We start from the raw sequence: 17,837 nt of genomic DNA, 5'->3' as shown, positions 1-17,837 counted from the left end.
AAATAAAAGCAAGCTGTTTTCATAAAAAAAAAAAAAAAAAAAAAGAATTCCAAGGGTTTAAAGATCAATTAGATAGAGTTCCTATTCTTAAAATTCTTGCAATCAGATGGAAAACAATACAGGTACATATCTAATAAAATACAAGATAGATTATGTTCTACAGTATGAAGTACAATAAAATAAAATAGAAAGTATGTGCAGTTCAAATTGCTTGTACCTGAGAAGGCTTCTTGAAGAAGGTACAATTTTAGTCAGATCATAAATAATGTTAGGATTTCAAAAGTACGGAAAGTGGAGCCCTATTTTCTAAAGTAAGGAAACAGTGTTCGCTAACACACAATGGCAGGCAAAGGCAACTTCTCTAAAGAAGAGCAATTGTTGTTAAATGATTTTAGAATAGAAATCATACAAAATGATAGAATTTAAGAGGAGATAAAACAAGCATGGTACATGCCATGGAATGTGGAAAGTATTGTGTAGTTTCTGGAGACATTTTATTAGAGAAATTATTTTATTAATGGAAGGCTGTTAAAATACTTAAATTCAGTATTTTGGATTCACTAGGGACATTAGAAGTCAAGGTAAGACACCAGTAATAGGCTAAGTAATTTTCTGAGTTAAATATATAAGCAAGACTCAAGGGAATTTGTTTGTTAGGATATGGAGCTCCACAGGCCACAGTGGAAAAGGTTGGAAAAGGAGACAGTAGCAAGAGGATTAGCCGGAAAGAAAAGGACAGGTCAGTGCAAAGATTAGACTATCTGAGAAAACAGATACATTTTGGATGGCAGCCAAAGATGATAGCGTTGAAAAGCATGGTAAAGTTAATTAACCTCAAGGTTCCAAAGGAGCTCATTTGTAAAGTTCTTGTAATGGTTGCATTTATAGTAAAGAAATAATTTTTGGAACCATGAAAATTATCATGTTTAGAGAACTTGGTAAGGTAGAGAATTATCAGACACATGAAAATCAAAACACTCTGCATTCAGTAGTTAGAATTCAACTTAGCTATATTTCTAGATTTTAACAAAATTTCTTTACAACCTAACTTATGTAAAGGGTATTAAACCCAAACTAAAATAAATACGAGACATTTATATGTTTGAAAAGGCATTAATAACATCAAAGTGGAAAGTGTTATTCTTTTCCCCCTTTACTAGACCATTATAAATTTTGTAAATAGGTTGCAAATACTCAAGAAGTTTAAAATTTAAAGTACCAATCTAGGTAGCACATTGTTTATGAAGCAATCATTAGAAATCACTTGACCTCTTTCTGCCATTTCCAAGTAGCTTGAACAAACACTTGGTGTATGGTAGTTCTTAATTTCTCTGAAATTATTCAGTAAAGTGGATTAATATGCTCTAGACCATGGGGAACGAGTACTGATAAGAAAGATAGTCATTAGGAGAAGCATTCCTTTACTGCCTCCTACTTCATTATTTTGTTCTCCTTAGATACATGTGTGGTTTTTTCTTACAAAATAATCTCAGCAATAAACTGAAGCATTGTGTTCTTTCTGGGTGTTTGTTTCCTAGGCTGCTTCAAATAGCATGCTTCAAATACCATGAAATGAGTCAAGTTTAAGAAATGCAAATTTATTAGCTTTCAGTTTCAGGTTGAGAAAATGTCCAAATCAAAGCATCACGAAGGCAATGCTTTCTTCTTGAAGGATGGCTGCCAGCAATCCCTAGCTCCACTGCCACATGGCAAGGCACAGAGCAGTGTCTGCTGGTCTCTCACTTCTCTTCTGGGTTTCATTGCTTTCAACTTCTTGCTTCTAAGGCTTACTCTCTTTGTCTGAATTTTATTCTCTTATAAAGGACTCCAGTAAGAGAATTAAGACCCACCCTGAATGAGGTTTATCTCACCTTAACTGAAGTAGCCTCATCAAAAAGTCATACTCACAATGTGTCCACACCCACAGAGGTGGATCAAATTTAAGAGCATGTCTTTATGGGGGTACATACAGCTTCAAACTACCACACTGGGTGTGACACTTTGGTGCTTTCTGTGGATCCCAGTAGGGATCATGTTCTTTGAGCTAATCCATTCCTCTGGGTGTGGAACTCCTTGACTGGATTGCTTCAGTGAGGCATGACCCAGGGCGGGTCTTGGCATCCTTGCTGGAGTTCTTCATAAATGGGTGACTGGAAGCAGAGACACACAGAGAAAAGCAGAGGAGACAGCAGAACGCAGAGGCTTAAAGAGATGAGGTCCAGAGGAGAGGAGAGAGACCCCATAAGCCTGACTGCCCACAGCTGAGCTCAGGAAAAAAGCAAGCCTAGCAGGGGAAGGCAGAGACCTCAGCCGAGACCAGCTGCCATTATGTCTTGCCATGTGGCAGGAGTCCAGGTTCACCAGCAGCTGACCTTTGGTGAGACAGCATCTTGGATGATGCCTTGATTTGGACATTTTCATAGCCTCAAAATTGTAGCCTTTTAACCTCTGATCAGAATTATCTTCTTGTCCCTAGAAAAGAGGGCCAAAACTCAAAAAAAGTCCTCTCTCCATAAGAAGATTTGATTTTGTACCAGGGAAATGATTCATCTCATTTAGTGAGAAATTATTCAGACTTTCTCACTGAACTGGAGCTAACCAGCAATACAGCACCCCAACCTGCCCTACCCACCCAGTAGATGAAGGATTGAACTGAGACTAAAAATAACTACTACCAGTCCTCAAGCTCAAATTCTAATATTTAAAACAGTGTTCATGGGAAACAGATGTGGCTCAAGCAAATTAGGCTCCCACCTACCACATGGAAGGTCTGTGTTTCGGTTCCAGGTGCCTCCTAAAGAAGACAGTGTGAGCTTGTACAGGCAGACACAGCAAGCTGGCACAACAAGATGATACAACAAGAGACACAAGAGGAAAAACATAATAAGAGACAAAACAAAAGCAGGGAGCAAGGTTCCTGGTGTCTCCTAAAGAGAGGAAAAGTAAGACGAGCTGGCATGATGGGCAGATGGGGCGAGCTGATGCAACAAGATGATGGAACAAGAGAAACAAGAGGAAAAAAAATACAAGGGACGCAACAAAGCAGGGAACAGAGGTGGCTTATGCGATTAGGTGCCTCCTTTCCAGATCAGAGGTCCTGGGTTCAATTCCCAGTGCCTCCTAAAGAAACAAAGAAGATGAACAGACACAACAAGTACAAACAATGAGGGGGTGAAGAAACATAAATAAATAAAATAAATCTTTTAAAAAGAATAATAAAATAAAATGGTGTACATGAAAATAGTGGGAAGCATCAAAAAGAACCCCTTCTTGAGCAAAGAACAAACTCAAGAGAATTGTCTACTCCCAGGGGAAGGATAAGCTGAAAGATCAAAATGCAACCTTTATATAGTCACCACATATACGTAAGGGAAGTAGATGAAGGCCAGCAAGGAAACTAACCAAAAGTCTTTTGTTAGAGAAAATAGGGGGGAAATCATAATACGTCTGTACATTCTCAAAGAAATTAACTAAAGAATAAATTGTATGAAAAAGTAGATCAAAGAAAACATACACTTGATTAAAAACAAGATGCCATAAACAACAGAATAGTATGAAAAGTGATTTGTTAGAGGTAAAGAAAAGGAATTAAGAGAAAAAAGCATAACTGAAATAAAATGAAAACTACAATGCGAGCATAAAGAAATAGACTTTACACAACTGGGGAAAAAGTCAGTAACAGGAAAGATTTGAAAAGAATATATAGAAGACCATGCCAAAGAATAGACACAAGAGATTATAGAAAATATGATATATGTAGAAGACAGCAGCAGAAAGTCAGCATAAGTGATCCTAAAAAGACAAAAGAACAAATGTGACAAAAGAAATATTTAGTGAAGTGATAATAGAAAACTTCCTTATGAAGATCTAAAACTACATATTTAACATCCTTCAGTATATATTGTGGAGAAAAGAGATGGTCAAGAAAAAAAAAAAATGAAGAACTAGATATATCCTGGTGAATTTACTGACTCATACAAAAAAAAAATCGTTCAAGGAGAAAAAGCTATCATCCACAAAGTAAAAAAAAAAAGTCTGACCTCAGGCTTCTAATGGCTTCTACTATAAATGCCAGAAGACAATGAAGAAGTGAAGAAAAGGACACTTAGCAAACCATATTAAAATTTTAAATTTCATACATTCAACTCAACAATTTTACTTCCTAGGCTTTTTCAAGATTAAAACTACTGCTGTTATTTACCTTAAAGTATGCATTATTTGATTCAGTGGGTGATGCCTACATATCTCAAAATCACTAATTATTACCTTTCTAGAACTCAGAAGGCAAGCAATTTGGTATAGTTGAGGAGATATCAAATTTGGAATCAAAGCTAAGCTTGAACCCCAGCTCTTCTCCTTGTTATATGAACTTCAAATGTCACTTAAACAATATTATTATTAACTATCATCCATAAGTTACATTAGTGTAATTTTCCTGAGCATCACCATATTCTTAAAACTTTGTAAAAGAATATTCTTATACTATTAACCATGATCTTCATCTACCACCAAAATCACTGTTATACAATCCCTAGATTATTCTCAAATCTCTCAATTGAAAAATTATATCTGCAGATTATCCCTTTCAGCTACAATCACATTTATAAATCACAGTGTTATTTATACTCACTATAATGTATCACCATCAACTATTCATTTCCACACATTTATAATAAACTTTATGAAAAATTCTAAAAACATTAAGCATCAACCTATGTCCCCTCACCCCAGTCTGCCTCAGCCCCACCACCCTCTCGCCGCACCCAGCCCGTTGGGGCCCCGTCCTTTCGCAACCTCTGCCAGTAACTGATTACGGCATGAACTGCAGGCCCGCCCTGCCCCTCCAGCCAATCCTCCACTGCCCCACGGCCCTCCCCAGATGCCGCTGTTATCTTCCCCCTCCAGCCGTTGCTGTCCTTCCCGCCAGTCCTGTCCACATTGCCAACATATAATCTGCCTCCTTCCCTAGCCACTGCTTACCTCATAGCCATCCGCCCACTCCCACCTATCCACTACCACCCCGTAGCTAGCCCGCCCTAGCTCCAACCCCTCTCTTACCCAACCCTATATAACCAAGTGTACTTCCTCAATAAAGCAGACCTGCGCACAGCCCTTGTCTCCATGGCGTTCTTCCACCACGCCGCGCGTCCCCACCACACCTTGAGCTGCCTGCTGCCGGCTCAAAGGGCCCCTGGCCCCCCGGCAGCTACCCCCGAGCCAGCTGAGCATAGCCGCCCGCAAACCTACATTCTATTTTCTAGTAATCTGTACTCCAGAGTTTACCTCCCTGAGTTTATTCATCGTATTTGGTTCGTATTAGCTTCACAGCAATGCAGGTTGGTGGTGGGGTAATGTTTGGGAGCCCTGCATGATGATATGCATGTTAATTTTGTATCTTCACAACTTTTGCTATATACCATTGTTTATGTATGTTCATGTATGAATGATAAACTTCAAAAAAAAGTTTAAGAAAAGTCACTTAAATGAACATGTCAAGACAATGTAAGGTTTTAGTGATGGGGGTGTATGGGAATCCTATATGGCATACATGATTGTTCTTTAAAATTTGGAAATTAAAAAAAAAAATTTGTTTGTTTGTTTTTTAGGAGGTAATGGGGAATGAACCCATGGGACGCAGGTGCTCGATCACTGAGCTACGTATGCTCCCCAGTGAGAGTTGTTTTTCTCATTTGTTTGTTTTTAGGAGGTACAGGAAATTGAACCCAGGATCTCATACATGGAAAGCAGGCACTCAACCCCTTGAGCCACATCCACTCCTCCCCAAAAATTTTAAAGTGAAAAAAAAGTCACTTAATTCCTCAAGTCCCTGTTTCTGCATATTTAAAGTGAGAATATTAATGTCTTTCTCACAGGATTATTAGAAATACTATGTTACAGGTTGCATACTCAAAAATGTTGGTTCCCGGTTTTTTTTCACCAATTGCACCATCACTTGGCCTTCTAGAACCAGCCTATCAAAAATCATGTTGTAGAATGAGGTTATTTTAGCTCTGAAGAATGAACTCTTGTGAACTATCTATTCTCTAAAAACCCTTTTTGAAATTTTTGATGTGCAAAATGTAGCTTTAATTAGACACATAAGGCACAACATGGATCTTTTGGGACTATTTTATATCATCAATAATGAGTTGACATTTATAACATTTGGGGAAAAAGGGAAAAAATGAATAAAAATTTTTTCTAATGTTTTTAATTTTGTATACTCTAAGAGGTAATGATAACTTAGAGATGACTAAAATTGAATCACTTTTCATGTTCTGTAGAATAAAAATGTATACATTGTACTACAACTACTTTTAAAAATTCCATTCATGCTCATACAAAATAAAAGAAAAATGATCAGAAAAGTTTGTATGCCTTTCTAGAGGTCACATTAAAAATAAGCATTATTTACAAGTGTGATACCACAACCCAGTGAGATAGATAGCCTGTAAGAGTAGCACATACCTAAAAACTCTCCAGGTCATACTTAAACCAACATTTCTTTTTGATGTATTATAGTTAATTTAAAAGATATATAATTTTTTCACCACACCCTCAAAAAATGGGAGTACTTGAAAGAGTTTTTATCCATGAAACACTCTGAAGACAACTATATGCTATAAAGTTGTTTTATCATCAACATCTTTAGTTGCAACCCAACTAAGTATTTTATAAAGCAGATATACAACAGACTTGGAATTAGAAATAAAATAGTCTCGCCTCTTAATTCTATCTTAATTCACCCATTATCAGGTTTCATTCCCAAAATGGATGCATTTTATGTTAAGCAAACCTGTTGCTGCATCCCTTCCCCCAGCCTTTGTTATCTCCTTCCTGCAGCCATTGCTGTCCTTCCCGCCAGTCCCGCCCACGTTGCCAATATATAATCTGCCTTCTTCCCTGGCTACTGCCTACCTCATAGCCGCCTGCACAACTCCGCCTATCCACTACCGCCCCGTAGTTAACCCGCCCCAGCTCCTGCCCCTCCCTCTACCCAACCCTATATAACCAAGTGTATTTCTGCAATAAAGCAGACTTGTTCCTGCGCTCAGGCTGTCTCCGTGGTTTTTACCGCGCATCCCCCACGCCTGGAGAACCTAGGCCTACGCGCTGGCCTAGGGGCTTCCCGCCGAGCCGTGGAAGGCTGCCCGGACCTCGTGGGCCGCTAATCACTGCCAGTGAGCCCACACTTGGGGGCTCGTCCGGGATCCTTTCCTTCCACCGCCTTATGGCCCCTGTTGTCTGCTGTTGCTGTTGTCTACTGGCGACCATTTCAGCTCTCCAGGTAGGGACCCCGTCGCCGTCTTTTCTTCTCCCACTATGGGCACCTCCCTCTCTTCACACCATACCCCTCAGGTTCGGCTTTTAGCCGCCCTGCTTGATACCAATGGGGTTCGAGTTTCCCTGAAACAGCTCCAAAAATATTGGGACTTACTACTCCCCTTCAATCCGTGGCTCGCCACCTGCCAGCTCTGGAGCCCGGACACGTACTCACGGCTAATAGATCGAGTTACCTCTGCCATAGAGCATGAAAGGCGGTCTTTTCCGCCCGGCCTGCTGCCTACTCTTGTGGCCGTTCGTGCCTGCCTCCTTGGTGCACCATCCGAAGTCATCCGGGACAAATCGATCAAACAACCCAATGATTATGAGCCCGATGATCTTAGAGACACGAATTCTCTGTCTGACCAGCTCGCCGCAGCTCTCGAGAGCGAGCCTCCCCGCTCGCGCTCCCCGCCGCCTACAGAAACCGTTTCTGTGGCTCCTCAGAATAGCGGACCTCCTCCTCCTTCCTCCACCCCTGCCCAAGATGGCGTGCTTCCTGCTTCTTCCTCACCCGGATTAGAGCCCGCCGGCGGGAACAAAGGCGCTTCCTCTCGCCTTTACCCGCCCCTTCCTGTCTCGTCATCCCCCGGGCCGGCCCCCGGAAATGATGTAGCTTCGCCGCCATCTTGGCCGGCCCCCGGAAATGATGTAGCTTCGCCGCCATCTTGGCCGGCCCCCGGAAATGATGTAGCTTCGCCGCCATCTTGGCCGGCCCCCGGAAATGATGTAGCTTCACCGCCATCTTGGCCGGCCCCCGGAAATGATGTAACTTCGCCGCCATCTTGGCCGGCTCCCGGAAATGACGTGGCTTCACCGCCATCTTGTCCAACGCTCAAAAGGGTCCCGCCACCAGCTTGTTGCCGCCTTGACGCTGCTAAGCTGCCACTCCCTCACTTGTTTCCCGCTACCGCTCATCCCTCGCCACCACCATATAACGGCGACTCCGGAAGAGCGCACCCTTCCGCCCCTCAGCTTTACCCGCTCAACCCGCTGCCTACGCCACAGCGCCCTCAGACCTGGCTTCCCTTTACGGCCGAAGAGATCAAGACACTGCGAAAGGCTGTGAAAGAAGATGGTATAGGTAGCCCATATGTCCAACAATTGTTAGAAGAACTGGGAGTTCAACTTGCGCTCCCCTATGACTGGATTTCCTTAGCCCGCGCCATCCTTCCACCCGGTCAGTTTCTTGAATGGCGTGCCTATTATCAGCATGCTGTTGAGCAGCAAGTAGCAGAGAACGCCCGCATCGGTGTCAGAGATCCACCGGATGCCTACACCGGAATCAACGGCTTTGCTAATCCTCAGTCTTATGTCAATATAGATCCAGGGTTTTGGCAACGAGCAAAGAACCTTGTCCAGCGGTCATTTTCGCTAGTCTCCTCCAAGCAATCTACCAAATTTGCGCAAATGCTTCAAGACCCACAAGAGACCTTTCCCGCGTTTGTCGCACGCGTTCTAGAAGCCTGTCAGCGGAAAATCACCAATGAAGACGCCCAATTTATGTTAGCAAAAGAGCTTATTCTCGACGGATGCCTCGCACCCTTCCGGACTGTCATCCTCCCTCTTCGCGACAAGCAGATACACGAGTGGGTCTTAGCCTGCCGAGATATTGACCCTCAAACTAAAGCGCTTACTACTGCCTTCGCCTCCGCCATGGCTGTGTCCTCTGCCTCTGCTTCTGCCTGCTTTCGATGCGGTCAACCTGGTCATTTCATCCGCGAGTGCCCTCAACAAGCAGCTCCCCGCCCTGCCGAGGCACTGCGCCGACCGAGAGGCCCCCCCACACCATGCCCGCGCTGTGGAAAAGGGTACCATTGGGCTCGCGATTGCCGTTCCTCGCAACAGCCTTTAAACTTCCAACGGGGCAGGCCTCAGCCCCTCTCCCAAGAGGCCTTCAAGAGAGCTCCAAAGCCCTAATGTGGACAATGCCTATCACACGTCACCAGAAACCTTCCCTCGAGCTCAAAATCAACGGGCAGTGGCTTGAAGGGCTCTTAGACTCTGGTGCTGAAATCTCTTGTATTCCCTTTGAAATCGCTGCCTTCAACCACTGGCCCCTCGAAACCGGCCCTCAAGTCATTGGCGCCACGGGAGCTGCTACCTCCTGGAAGACATCACAGCCTTTGCATTGGAACGATCGAGAAGGTCACGAAGGCCAAATTCGTCCACTCGTCCTTTCTTCAGTTCAAACCATCCTGTGGGGACGAGATGTCCTCAGCCAGCTAAAAGCTCGAATCACCACAGAAGCCTTCTCAGCCGCGCTGCCCCCCCCTTCTAGGGGCCACTGCTCCTGTCTCAAGACCTGACCCTATCCCTCTGGAATGGGACACAGAGGAGCCCATCTGGGTCGAGCAGTGGCCCTTGCCCGTGCACAAGTTACAGGCTCTCTCTGCCCTCGTCGAGGAACAACTACAAGCGGGGCACATTGAGCCGTCCACCAGTCCCTACAACTCACCAATCTTTGTCATTAACAAAAAAAACACTAGCAAGTTCCGCCTTCTCCACGATTTCTCCTTCGAGAAATCAACAAGCACATCAAGCCGATGGGGTCACCCCAGCCAGGCTGCCCCCATCCTACTGCAGTCCCCCAGCATTTTCATGCGGCGACCATCGACATCAAGGACTGTTTTTTCTCCATTCCTCTTCACCTGCGGGACTGCCCACGATTTGCATTTACAGTCCCACGTACCAACAACCAGGGCGCAGCACGCCGATTCCAGTGGAGAGTGCTACCACAAGGTATGCGGAATAGCCCCACCATGTGCCAGCTTTATGTCAACTGTGCCCTCGAGCCGCTGTGCTCTCATTTCCAGCCTGAAGAAACATACATCATCCATTATATGGACGATCTTCTCTTAGCAGCGAGTTCTAGCACCCTTCTCAATGACCTGCTTTCTGCAGTGATGACCAACCTCTCGAGTCTCGGGCTTACCGTACAGTCAGACAAAATAAACCTCAAACCTCCTTTTCAATTCTTGGGCTTTCATTTCCATCACTTCATACAACCGTCAAGCCCTCAGCTGCACATCTCTCCCACTATGACACTGACTGAACTTCAGCAACTTTGTGGGCAAATCAATTGGCTTCGATCAGCTCTTCCCATCACGACAGCACAAATGCAGCCTCTCTTCGAGCTTCTGCAAACCAAAGATAGCCCACCTGCTGCAGTCCGGCAAAAGATCACCATCACCCGCGCTGCGCAAGAAGCCGTCCAACAAGTCAGTGATGCGCTTCAGCAATGCCGCCTCGAGCGATTCTCTCCAGATCTTCCAATCTTTGCCCTGGTTCTACCGACGCCAGTCACCCCGACAGGTCTCCTGTGGCAAGATGGTCCTCTTCTTTTTCTGCACACGTCAAAGAGCAAACTCCCAAAAATCTGCCCTTTCCTAAGGGCCTGGATTGCGTTGGCCACTGGCTTAGTCTTCCTTTCCATACAAACGTATGGTATCCCACCGCACACTATTATTTGGCCTCTTGATGCCAAAGAAGTTTCTTCCCTTATTATGAACAATACCCAGATGCAGAGCTTAGTAGAGCTCTTTCGCGGCTCCTTTGATAATCACTACCCTCATCACCGTTTGCTGCAAGGGGTGTCTCAGTTAGCATTCTCTAACCCGTTCCGCCCGTTGCCTGCGCGGAACCCCATTCCATCAGCCATCACTGCCTTCACAGACGCCTCAAAAACAGCGTTTGCAGCCGTTATCTACACTCCTGGAAAACCTGAGCCCCAGCACTTAGTATTCGCCAATGACTTTTCTGTTCAAGTAGGCGAGCTCCTAGCGGTCGCAGCGGTCCTCAATCTCCACCCAAGCCAGCCTCTCAATATCTTTACAGACAGCCTATACACACTACAAGTTTGTCGCAGCCTGCCACTTGCCACCTTTTTGCCAGGCGATTCAAACATTGACCGAGCGCTTGCCTTCATGCAGCGCTTACTTGAAACGAGACAGCAGCCCTGGTTCATCACACATTTGCGAAGTCATTCCAACCTTCCGGGGCCCCTTGCCCACGGCAACAACCTTGCCCATGCGGCGATGTCAAGCTTTAGAGTATTTCCTTTAGCCTGCAAAGATTATGTTGTGGATGAAAATCTGCTTGGAGACCCCATCAACCACGCTAAGTTGCTGCACTCGCGGTTTCATTACTCAGCGCGGACAATTCGCAAGCTCTATCCAGAATTACCTGCTGAAACCTGCAAGCACCTAGTGCGCTCGTGCCGCGTGTGCGCCCCTCTCCTCCCTCTGGGGCCCCTGCAACCCCAAGGTGTCAACCCTCGCGGCCTCCGACCTAACTCGCGGTGGCAACTAGATGTCACTCATGTCAGCGCCTTCGGCCGCTTCAAGTATCTTCACGTAGCCATTGACACCTTTTCCCATCTGTGCTACGCGGTGCCCCTCGCAGGGGAGAGTGCCAAACATTGCATCAAGGCTCTTCGCCAAGCCATTCTGTTCATGGGAGTCCCGTGGGACCTCAAAACAGATAACGGGACAGCATACCGCAGTGCTTCCTTTGCCAACTTTGTGCAAATGTATCACATCACACATCACTTCGGCATTCCGTATAACCCACAAGGACAAGGAATTGTCGAACGCACTCATCAACAGCTCAAGCTACTCATTCAAAAAGAGAAAGCCTCTTCCCCCCACAAAGCTCCAGCAGATGTTGTAACAGCTTGTCTCATCCATCACAATCTCCTAACTTTTGATAGTCAAGGACTCTCTCCCACGCATAAGCATTGGGGACCTATGTGGCCGCCTTCCCAAACTCCTGTGGTCTACTGGAAAGACCCAGCTTCCAATCGCTGGCAAGAAGAACCTGCCCCTCTGCTAGCACAAGGAAGAGGGTTCGCCTGTATTTTCCCAGAAACAGAACGACAGCCTCTTTGGGTCCCAGGACGGTACATCCGGCCTGCAACACAGCAGCTTGACCTAGATGATATCCCGCGCCCACTAGCGCCAGACCCCGAAGACATCCCACGTCCTTTGATACCAGAACACAATGCTAATGGCAATGATTGAAACATCGGCCAAGCCCCCTCCTAAAAATGTTTCTATTCCAATAAGTGCTCTCTCTAAGTTTCTTTCTGCTGATTGCCCCTCCTCTATGGGGGCTCTTTTTTCCTTTTTGTCATTCCAGATCTTTCCAAAGACCCAACTCTGCACAAGAGAAGCCTCTGCTACCTCCGCAACCCGCCGTTGACAAGTGCCTGACCTTCACCAAAACATGCCTTATAACCTATCAATAAAGGGAACTCACCATGCAAATGCTCCTCAAGCTCCCCTCCCACCCACTCTTACTTTGCTTTTTTCTTGCAATTTTCATTTTTCTAACAATCTTTTCAGCTGTCTGTCTCACAGCCACAGCCCCAGCAGACTGGAACCTTCGTCAACGTCTTCTCCTCGCTATTGCCTGGTTGCTTCTAATTGCTATCCTCATCTCTCTTGTAGTCCTTCTCCCATGACCACTATGCGCCCCCAAGTACATTCATCTGAGCCTACTACCCCAACACCGTCGCCCATGGGGACCACACCAGCTCTCTCTCGCCGCGAACGACGTCAACAACGCTTCTTTGCCCGCCGCCTAAGCCGACTTTCTCTTGAAGATGATGACCCCATCGAACGCCAAATTCTTCAACTCCTCAGACAAGCCCGCTCTATCCAGACCCCCGCCTCCTGCCCCTCCACCCTCCCCCGTCTCATTCATCTCCTTATCCTCATGCTATCTCTAGCCTCCTCTGCTACCGCCAACCTGAATCACCAGCCCTTCAATTGGACCCTCAGCCTCTGGCAGTTTGAAAAACTTCTCGCCTTCAACGTGACTGCTGGAGCCCCCTCCTTCACGCTGCACGTTTGCCGGCTAGCTGGATACGATCACACAGATACTAAAATCTCAAGCTCTGTTATAAATACATTTAACATGGGATACATCAGTAATAAGTTGCCACCCCGACCCAAGTGCTCAGGCACCCCTAGCAGTGGCCTTACTGGCCCCTACGGGAAAACTCTTTCCGGTTACTATATATGCCCCCCTTCAGTGAGAGGCTGTCATGATCCGACACATTACTACTGCCCATCCTGGGGCTGTGAAACCATAGCCTATGGCCTGTCTACAACCCCAAAAGACAAAGACCCATATCTCACTCTCAAGTATGGAAATCGATGGGACCGCGTCACACTTTCTGTCAAAGACCCTAATTCAGATCAGTGGTTCACAGGCCGCACTTGGGGGATCCGTCTGTATATGACCGAGTATGACCCTGGTGCCTTTTTTATTATAATGAAAAGACCTGTCTCCGTCCCACTCTCTGCTATTGGTCCCAACCACATCCTTAACCCTCCTCCCCCACCCACTGCTCACCTTCTTCCGTCCTCATCTACTCCCCTCAAAATCTCTTCCACCTCGACCGCCTTCGTTCCTTCTACTAGGCCCACTTCCCCCCCTGCTTCAGATTTGCAACCACATCCTCTCATCTCCTCTAGTCCCTACTTCAAACTCCTAAATGCCTCCTATTTCTCTCTCAACGCCTCCCACCCCAACCTCACTCGCTCTTGCTGGTTGTGTCTTTCCCCCAGCCTCCCCCTTTATGATCCACTTGCTATTCCTTCACCACTCTTTACTTCCTCCACCGACGATTCCCCCTCTTCCTGCAATTGGAATCAATCTACTCATGTCCCACTCACTTTTACGCACATCTCTTCCAAAGGTTTATGCATTCACCCCCGTTTTTCTCGCACTCCCAGCCTTACAGCCTGTGCCAACTATACCTCCCCAAATATCTCTACCAAATACTTAATTCCTCTAAACACTACCCTATGGCTTTGCTCTTCCACCGGACTTACTCCATGCTTATCTGTTGCTACACTTAACAAGACCAAAGAAACATGTGCTCTTATCCTCCTCACACCTCGAGTCATTTATCACACTCCTCTACATTTCTTTGAAGCCTTTGATCACACGCAAGAAGCTATTTACCTCCACAAACGCGAACCTATTACTGCTGTACTCACTGTCACTTCCCTCCTAGCTGCAGCTGGAGCTGCCACTGGTGTTGCAGCTCTAGCCACACAAGCATCTGCCCTCCAAAACCTCAGACAAGCAGTAGACTCTGATATCATCTACCTCCGTGATGCAGTCAAATACCTTAAAGACTCTCTTAATTCTCTCTCTGAAGTTGTCCTGCAAAACCGCCGAGGCCTTGACCTCCTCCTCCTTAAAGAAGGTGGCCTATGTGCTGCTCTAGGAGAAGAATGCTGCGTTTATGCTAACTATACCGGCTTAGTAGACTCTAGCTTAAAAGAACTTGAAAAAGGTCTCAACCAACGCCGACTTGAACGAGCCCAAACTGCTGGTTCCTGGGGCTTCCTGCAGCCCCTCCTCCCCTATCTCCTCCCGTTACTAACCCCAGTTCTGCTCATTGTCCTGGGCCTCACCGTCGGTCCCTGGGCCATTCGACGAATCATCCGCCTTGCCAAAGATCATGCTGACAGTGTATTCTCCTCATTTGTCCAAATTCATTACCAACGTCTCGTTGCTTCTGATTCCATTCCTCAATCTCGACCATGTCCTCGCCCCCCTTCCCACCGTACTTCCTGCCTGTAAGCTGCTTACTGTAGAACTCCCTGACCGTAGCCGCCGGCACGGGTTTGTTTCCCTCGGCGTAAAGGGCTTGGGTGCACCCCCCGCCCCCCTTTATTGCTATACGTCAGAGAAATTTTGCAGTTAAGTTAGCCACAGTGCTATCCACCCCAAAAAAGCAACATCAGGTTAGATATTTCATTTAGCACTAGCACGTACCGACTCTAAGGGCTATACATGCATCCTGATCAAATGCTATGTCATTTGCCCTTAGCCAGTCAATTCTGCCCCCTCACCCCTCGTCCTCCCCAGAGATACTCTGTTTTCATCTACTCTCCCTTAAAAAACAGAAGGAGCAATTGTTGCTGCATCCCTTCCCCCAGCCTTTGTTATCTCCTTCCTCCAGCCGTTGCTGTCCTTCCCGCCTGTCCCGCCCACGTTGCCAATATATAATCTGCCTTCTTCCCTGGCTACTGCCTACCTCATAGCCGCCTGCACAACTCCACCTATCCACTACCGCCCCGTAGTTAACCCGCCCCAGCTCCTGCCCCTCCCTCTACCCAACCCTATATAACCAAGTGTATTTCCACAATAAAGCAGACTTGTTCCTGCGCTCAGGCTGTCTCCGTGGTTTTTACCGCGCGTCCCCCACGCCTGGAGAACCTAGGCCTACGCGCTGGCCTAGGGGCTTCCCGCCGAGCCGTAGAAGGCTGCCCGGACCTCGTGGGCCGCTAATCACTGCCAGCGAGCCCACACAAACTGATCAGACTTTTTCAATAAATTGGAGTCACCATCCATTCCCATTAGCTTTTCATTTAAGACTTTAGGATTTTAGAACACTAAAAATTTTGTGACAAAATCGTTCCTTCCTCAATATACTCCCTTGTGGAGATTTTTTTATTGTTTTTGTTTTTCCTCTGAGATTTCTTCAAGCTGTGTAGTTGTACAATTGTATAATTAAATAATTTGGTGATTTCATATAATCACTTCCTGAGTACATATGGACATTTAGTTTAAGATTAGATTAAGGCTCAGTGATAATAAATCCAAAATGGTCCAGCTATTTCCAGTTAGAATCATGCTTCCTCCATGGCAACAATCTGTATGCCTGGGCCTTGTCAGTGTTTTAGGTATGTGAAAGGAAAAATCTGCAATGGGAGCAGTGCAAACCACTTTCAGAAAAAAAATCTTAAATGTGTAGTGGTTAATAAAGAAGTTATAAAATTATAACCAAGACATGATATAGTTGGCATTATAAATTCTTAGTATCTATTCCAGCCTACTGATCACAGATCATATGCCATCATGAGCTCATGAGGGTGCTGAAGGTAGCTGCAAGCAAAGGAAAAAAGCTATAAAAAAGGGAAGGCCAAAAATATGCCACATGTGCTACTGCCATCCTATACCAGAGCAGACATCGTTAATCATGTCACCCTTTTTCACTGCATCTAAAAGTAACTTATCAAATACAGGACTCAGACAGCCTCTACTCGTCAATTAGAATTGGTTTGCAAGAAAACAGACTAGGTTGCCTACAGGATGTACATCCCTGTTGAGGCGATGACTGTGGCACTGTGCTAACTTCAGGCACTGGCCCACTCCAAGAACAAGTAGAAAAGGAAGGATAGGAGCCAAGGAGCCAACTACACACAGACTATACTTGCCCTGCACAAAGATTTGCTGGAGAATTTTTTTTTCTTTTTTTTTTTTTTTTGAGGTACCAGGGAGGCAGGGATTAAACCTGGGGCCTTGTATGTAGGAAGCCAGTGCTCAACCGCCTCGGCTTCCCAGAGTTGGTTTTTTTCCATTTGTTTTTCTTGTTTGTTTTTTCAGGAGGCACCAGGAACCCAATCTGAGAACTCCCATTTGGGAGGCTAGCACTCAACCGCTTGAGTCACATCTGTTCCCTGGAGAATATTATCTATTTCTGTCATTAGGTTTCACTGAAATAGGTTATCAGCATTGCACAGTACACAAGGAGTTCTTTCTATCATCACTAACATTCTCTTAAACCACTTGTACCATTTAAGTAATGGGGCCACTTCCTGAAGCTTCATAAAAGGTGAAGTCGTGTGCATTGATCAGCCTGATAAAATGAAAAAGTGATTTTATATTACAGTTCCAAATCTTGCAGCTTCTGTACAACATTTATTTTTCTGTGGAAAAATGTGGAAACAAAAGTTTGCAAGACATTGCAATGAAGGAGGGAAAACATTCCTATGTTAGAGGAGAGACTGTTTTAACTATGAGGTACCATTTATTGGTTCTTATACCATTCATTCAGTGTCTCCATACTGGAAAAAGGGGAGAGGGAAAAGTTTACATTCTGAAGAAGAATGTAAACAGAATAAAATAAAGAACACAGAAACATATCCAAATAAGAATATACAAAGTAAATAATTCTAGCTGACTGTCAATAAACTGTGAATCTCCCTGTAATAAAATGGATTTCTTTTTTTTTTAAGATTTTATTTTATTTATTTATTTCTCTCCCCTTCCCTGCTCCCCCCCCCCCCCCGCCAAGTTGTCTGTTCTCTGTTCTATTTGCTGCATCTTCCTTGTCCGCTCCGGTTGTCAGCGGCATGGCAATCTGTGTTTCTTTCTGTTGCATCATCTTGTTGTGTCAGCTCTCTGTGTGTGCGGCACCATTCCTGGGCAGGCTGCACTTTCTTTTGCGCTGGGCGGCTCTCCTTAGGGGCGCACTCCTTGCGCGTGGGGCTCCCCTACACGGGGGACACCCCTGTGTGGCAGGGCACTCCTTGCGCGCATCAGCACTGCGCATGGGCCAGCTCCACACAGGTCAAGGAGGCCCCGGGTTTGAACCGCGGACCTCCTATGTGGTAGACGGACGCCCTAACCACTGGGCCAAGTCCGGTGCCCTAAAATGGATTTCTTATCTATGCTACCATCAAGCACCACTGCTTGTCTTATCCACA

At 45.7% G+C, this 17,837-nt stretch overlaps 1 protein-coding gene across 1 annotated transcript; it reads left to right on the top strand.

The window, feature by feature from the left end:
- Nucleotides 1–7,239: 7,239 nt before the first annotated feature.
- Nucleotides 7,240–16,779, top strand: LOC131279255 (uncharacterized). The gene is made up of 3 exons (XM_071215982.1): nucleotides 7,240–7,288; nucleotides 12,774–13,737; nucleotides 16,735–16,779. The coding sequence occupies exons 2-3, from the start codon at nucleotides 12,784–12,786 to the stop codon at nucleotides 16,777–16,779; spliced, it is 999 nt and encodes a 332-aa protein (XP_071072083.1). The 5' UTR covers nucleotides 7,240–7,288; nucleotides 12,774–12,783.
- Nucleotides 16,780–17,837: the final 1,058 nt, after the last annotated feature.

Source organism: Dasypus novemcinctus, chromosome 7, assembly GCF_030445035.2.
Source record: "Dasypus novemcinctus isolate mDasNov1 chromosome 7, mDasNov1.1.hap2, whole genome shotgun sequence".
NCBI classification, from domain to species: domain Eukaryota; kingdom Metazoa; phylum Chordata; class Mammalia; order Cingulata; family Dasypodidae; genus Dasypus; species Dasypus novemcinctus.
The sequence above is the reverse complement of the archived record's forward strand: the minus strand, read 5'-3'. Positions and strand labels throughout refer to the sequence as shown.

Excerpts from the sequence above, each read along its gene's own strand:
- LOC131279255 (XM_071215982.1), top strand. The coding sequence starts at position 12,784 with ATGACCACTATGCGCCCCCAAGTACATTCATCTGAGCCTACTACCCCA. Across the intron at positions 13,738-16,734 it reads CTTCCACCTCGACCGCCTTC|GAGGCACCAGGAACCCAATC; the intron begins GTTCCTTCTACT and ends TTGTTTTTTCAG.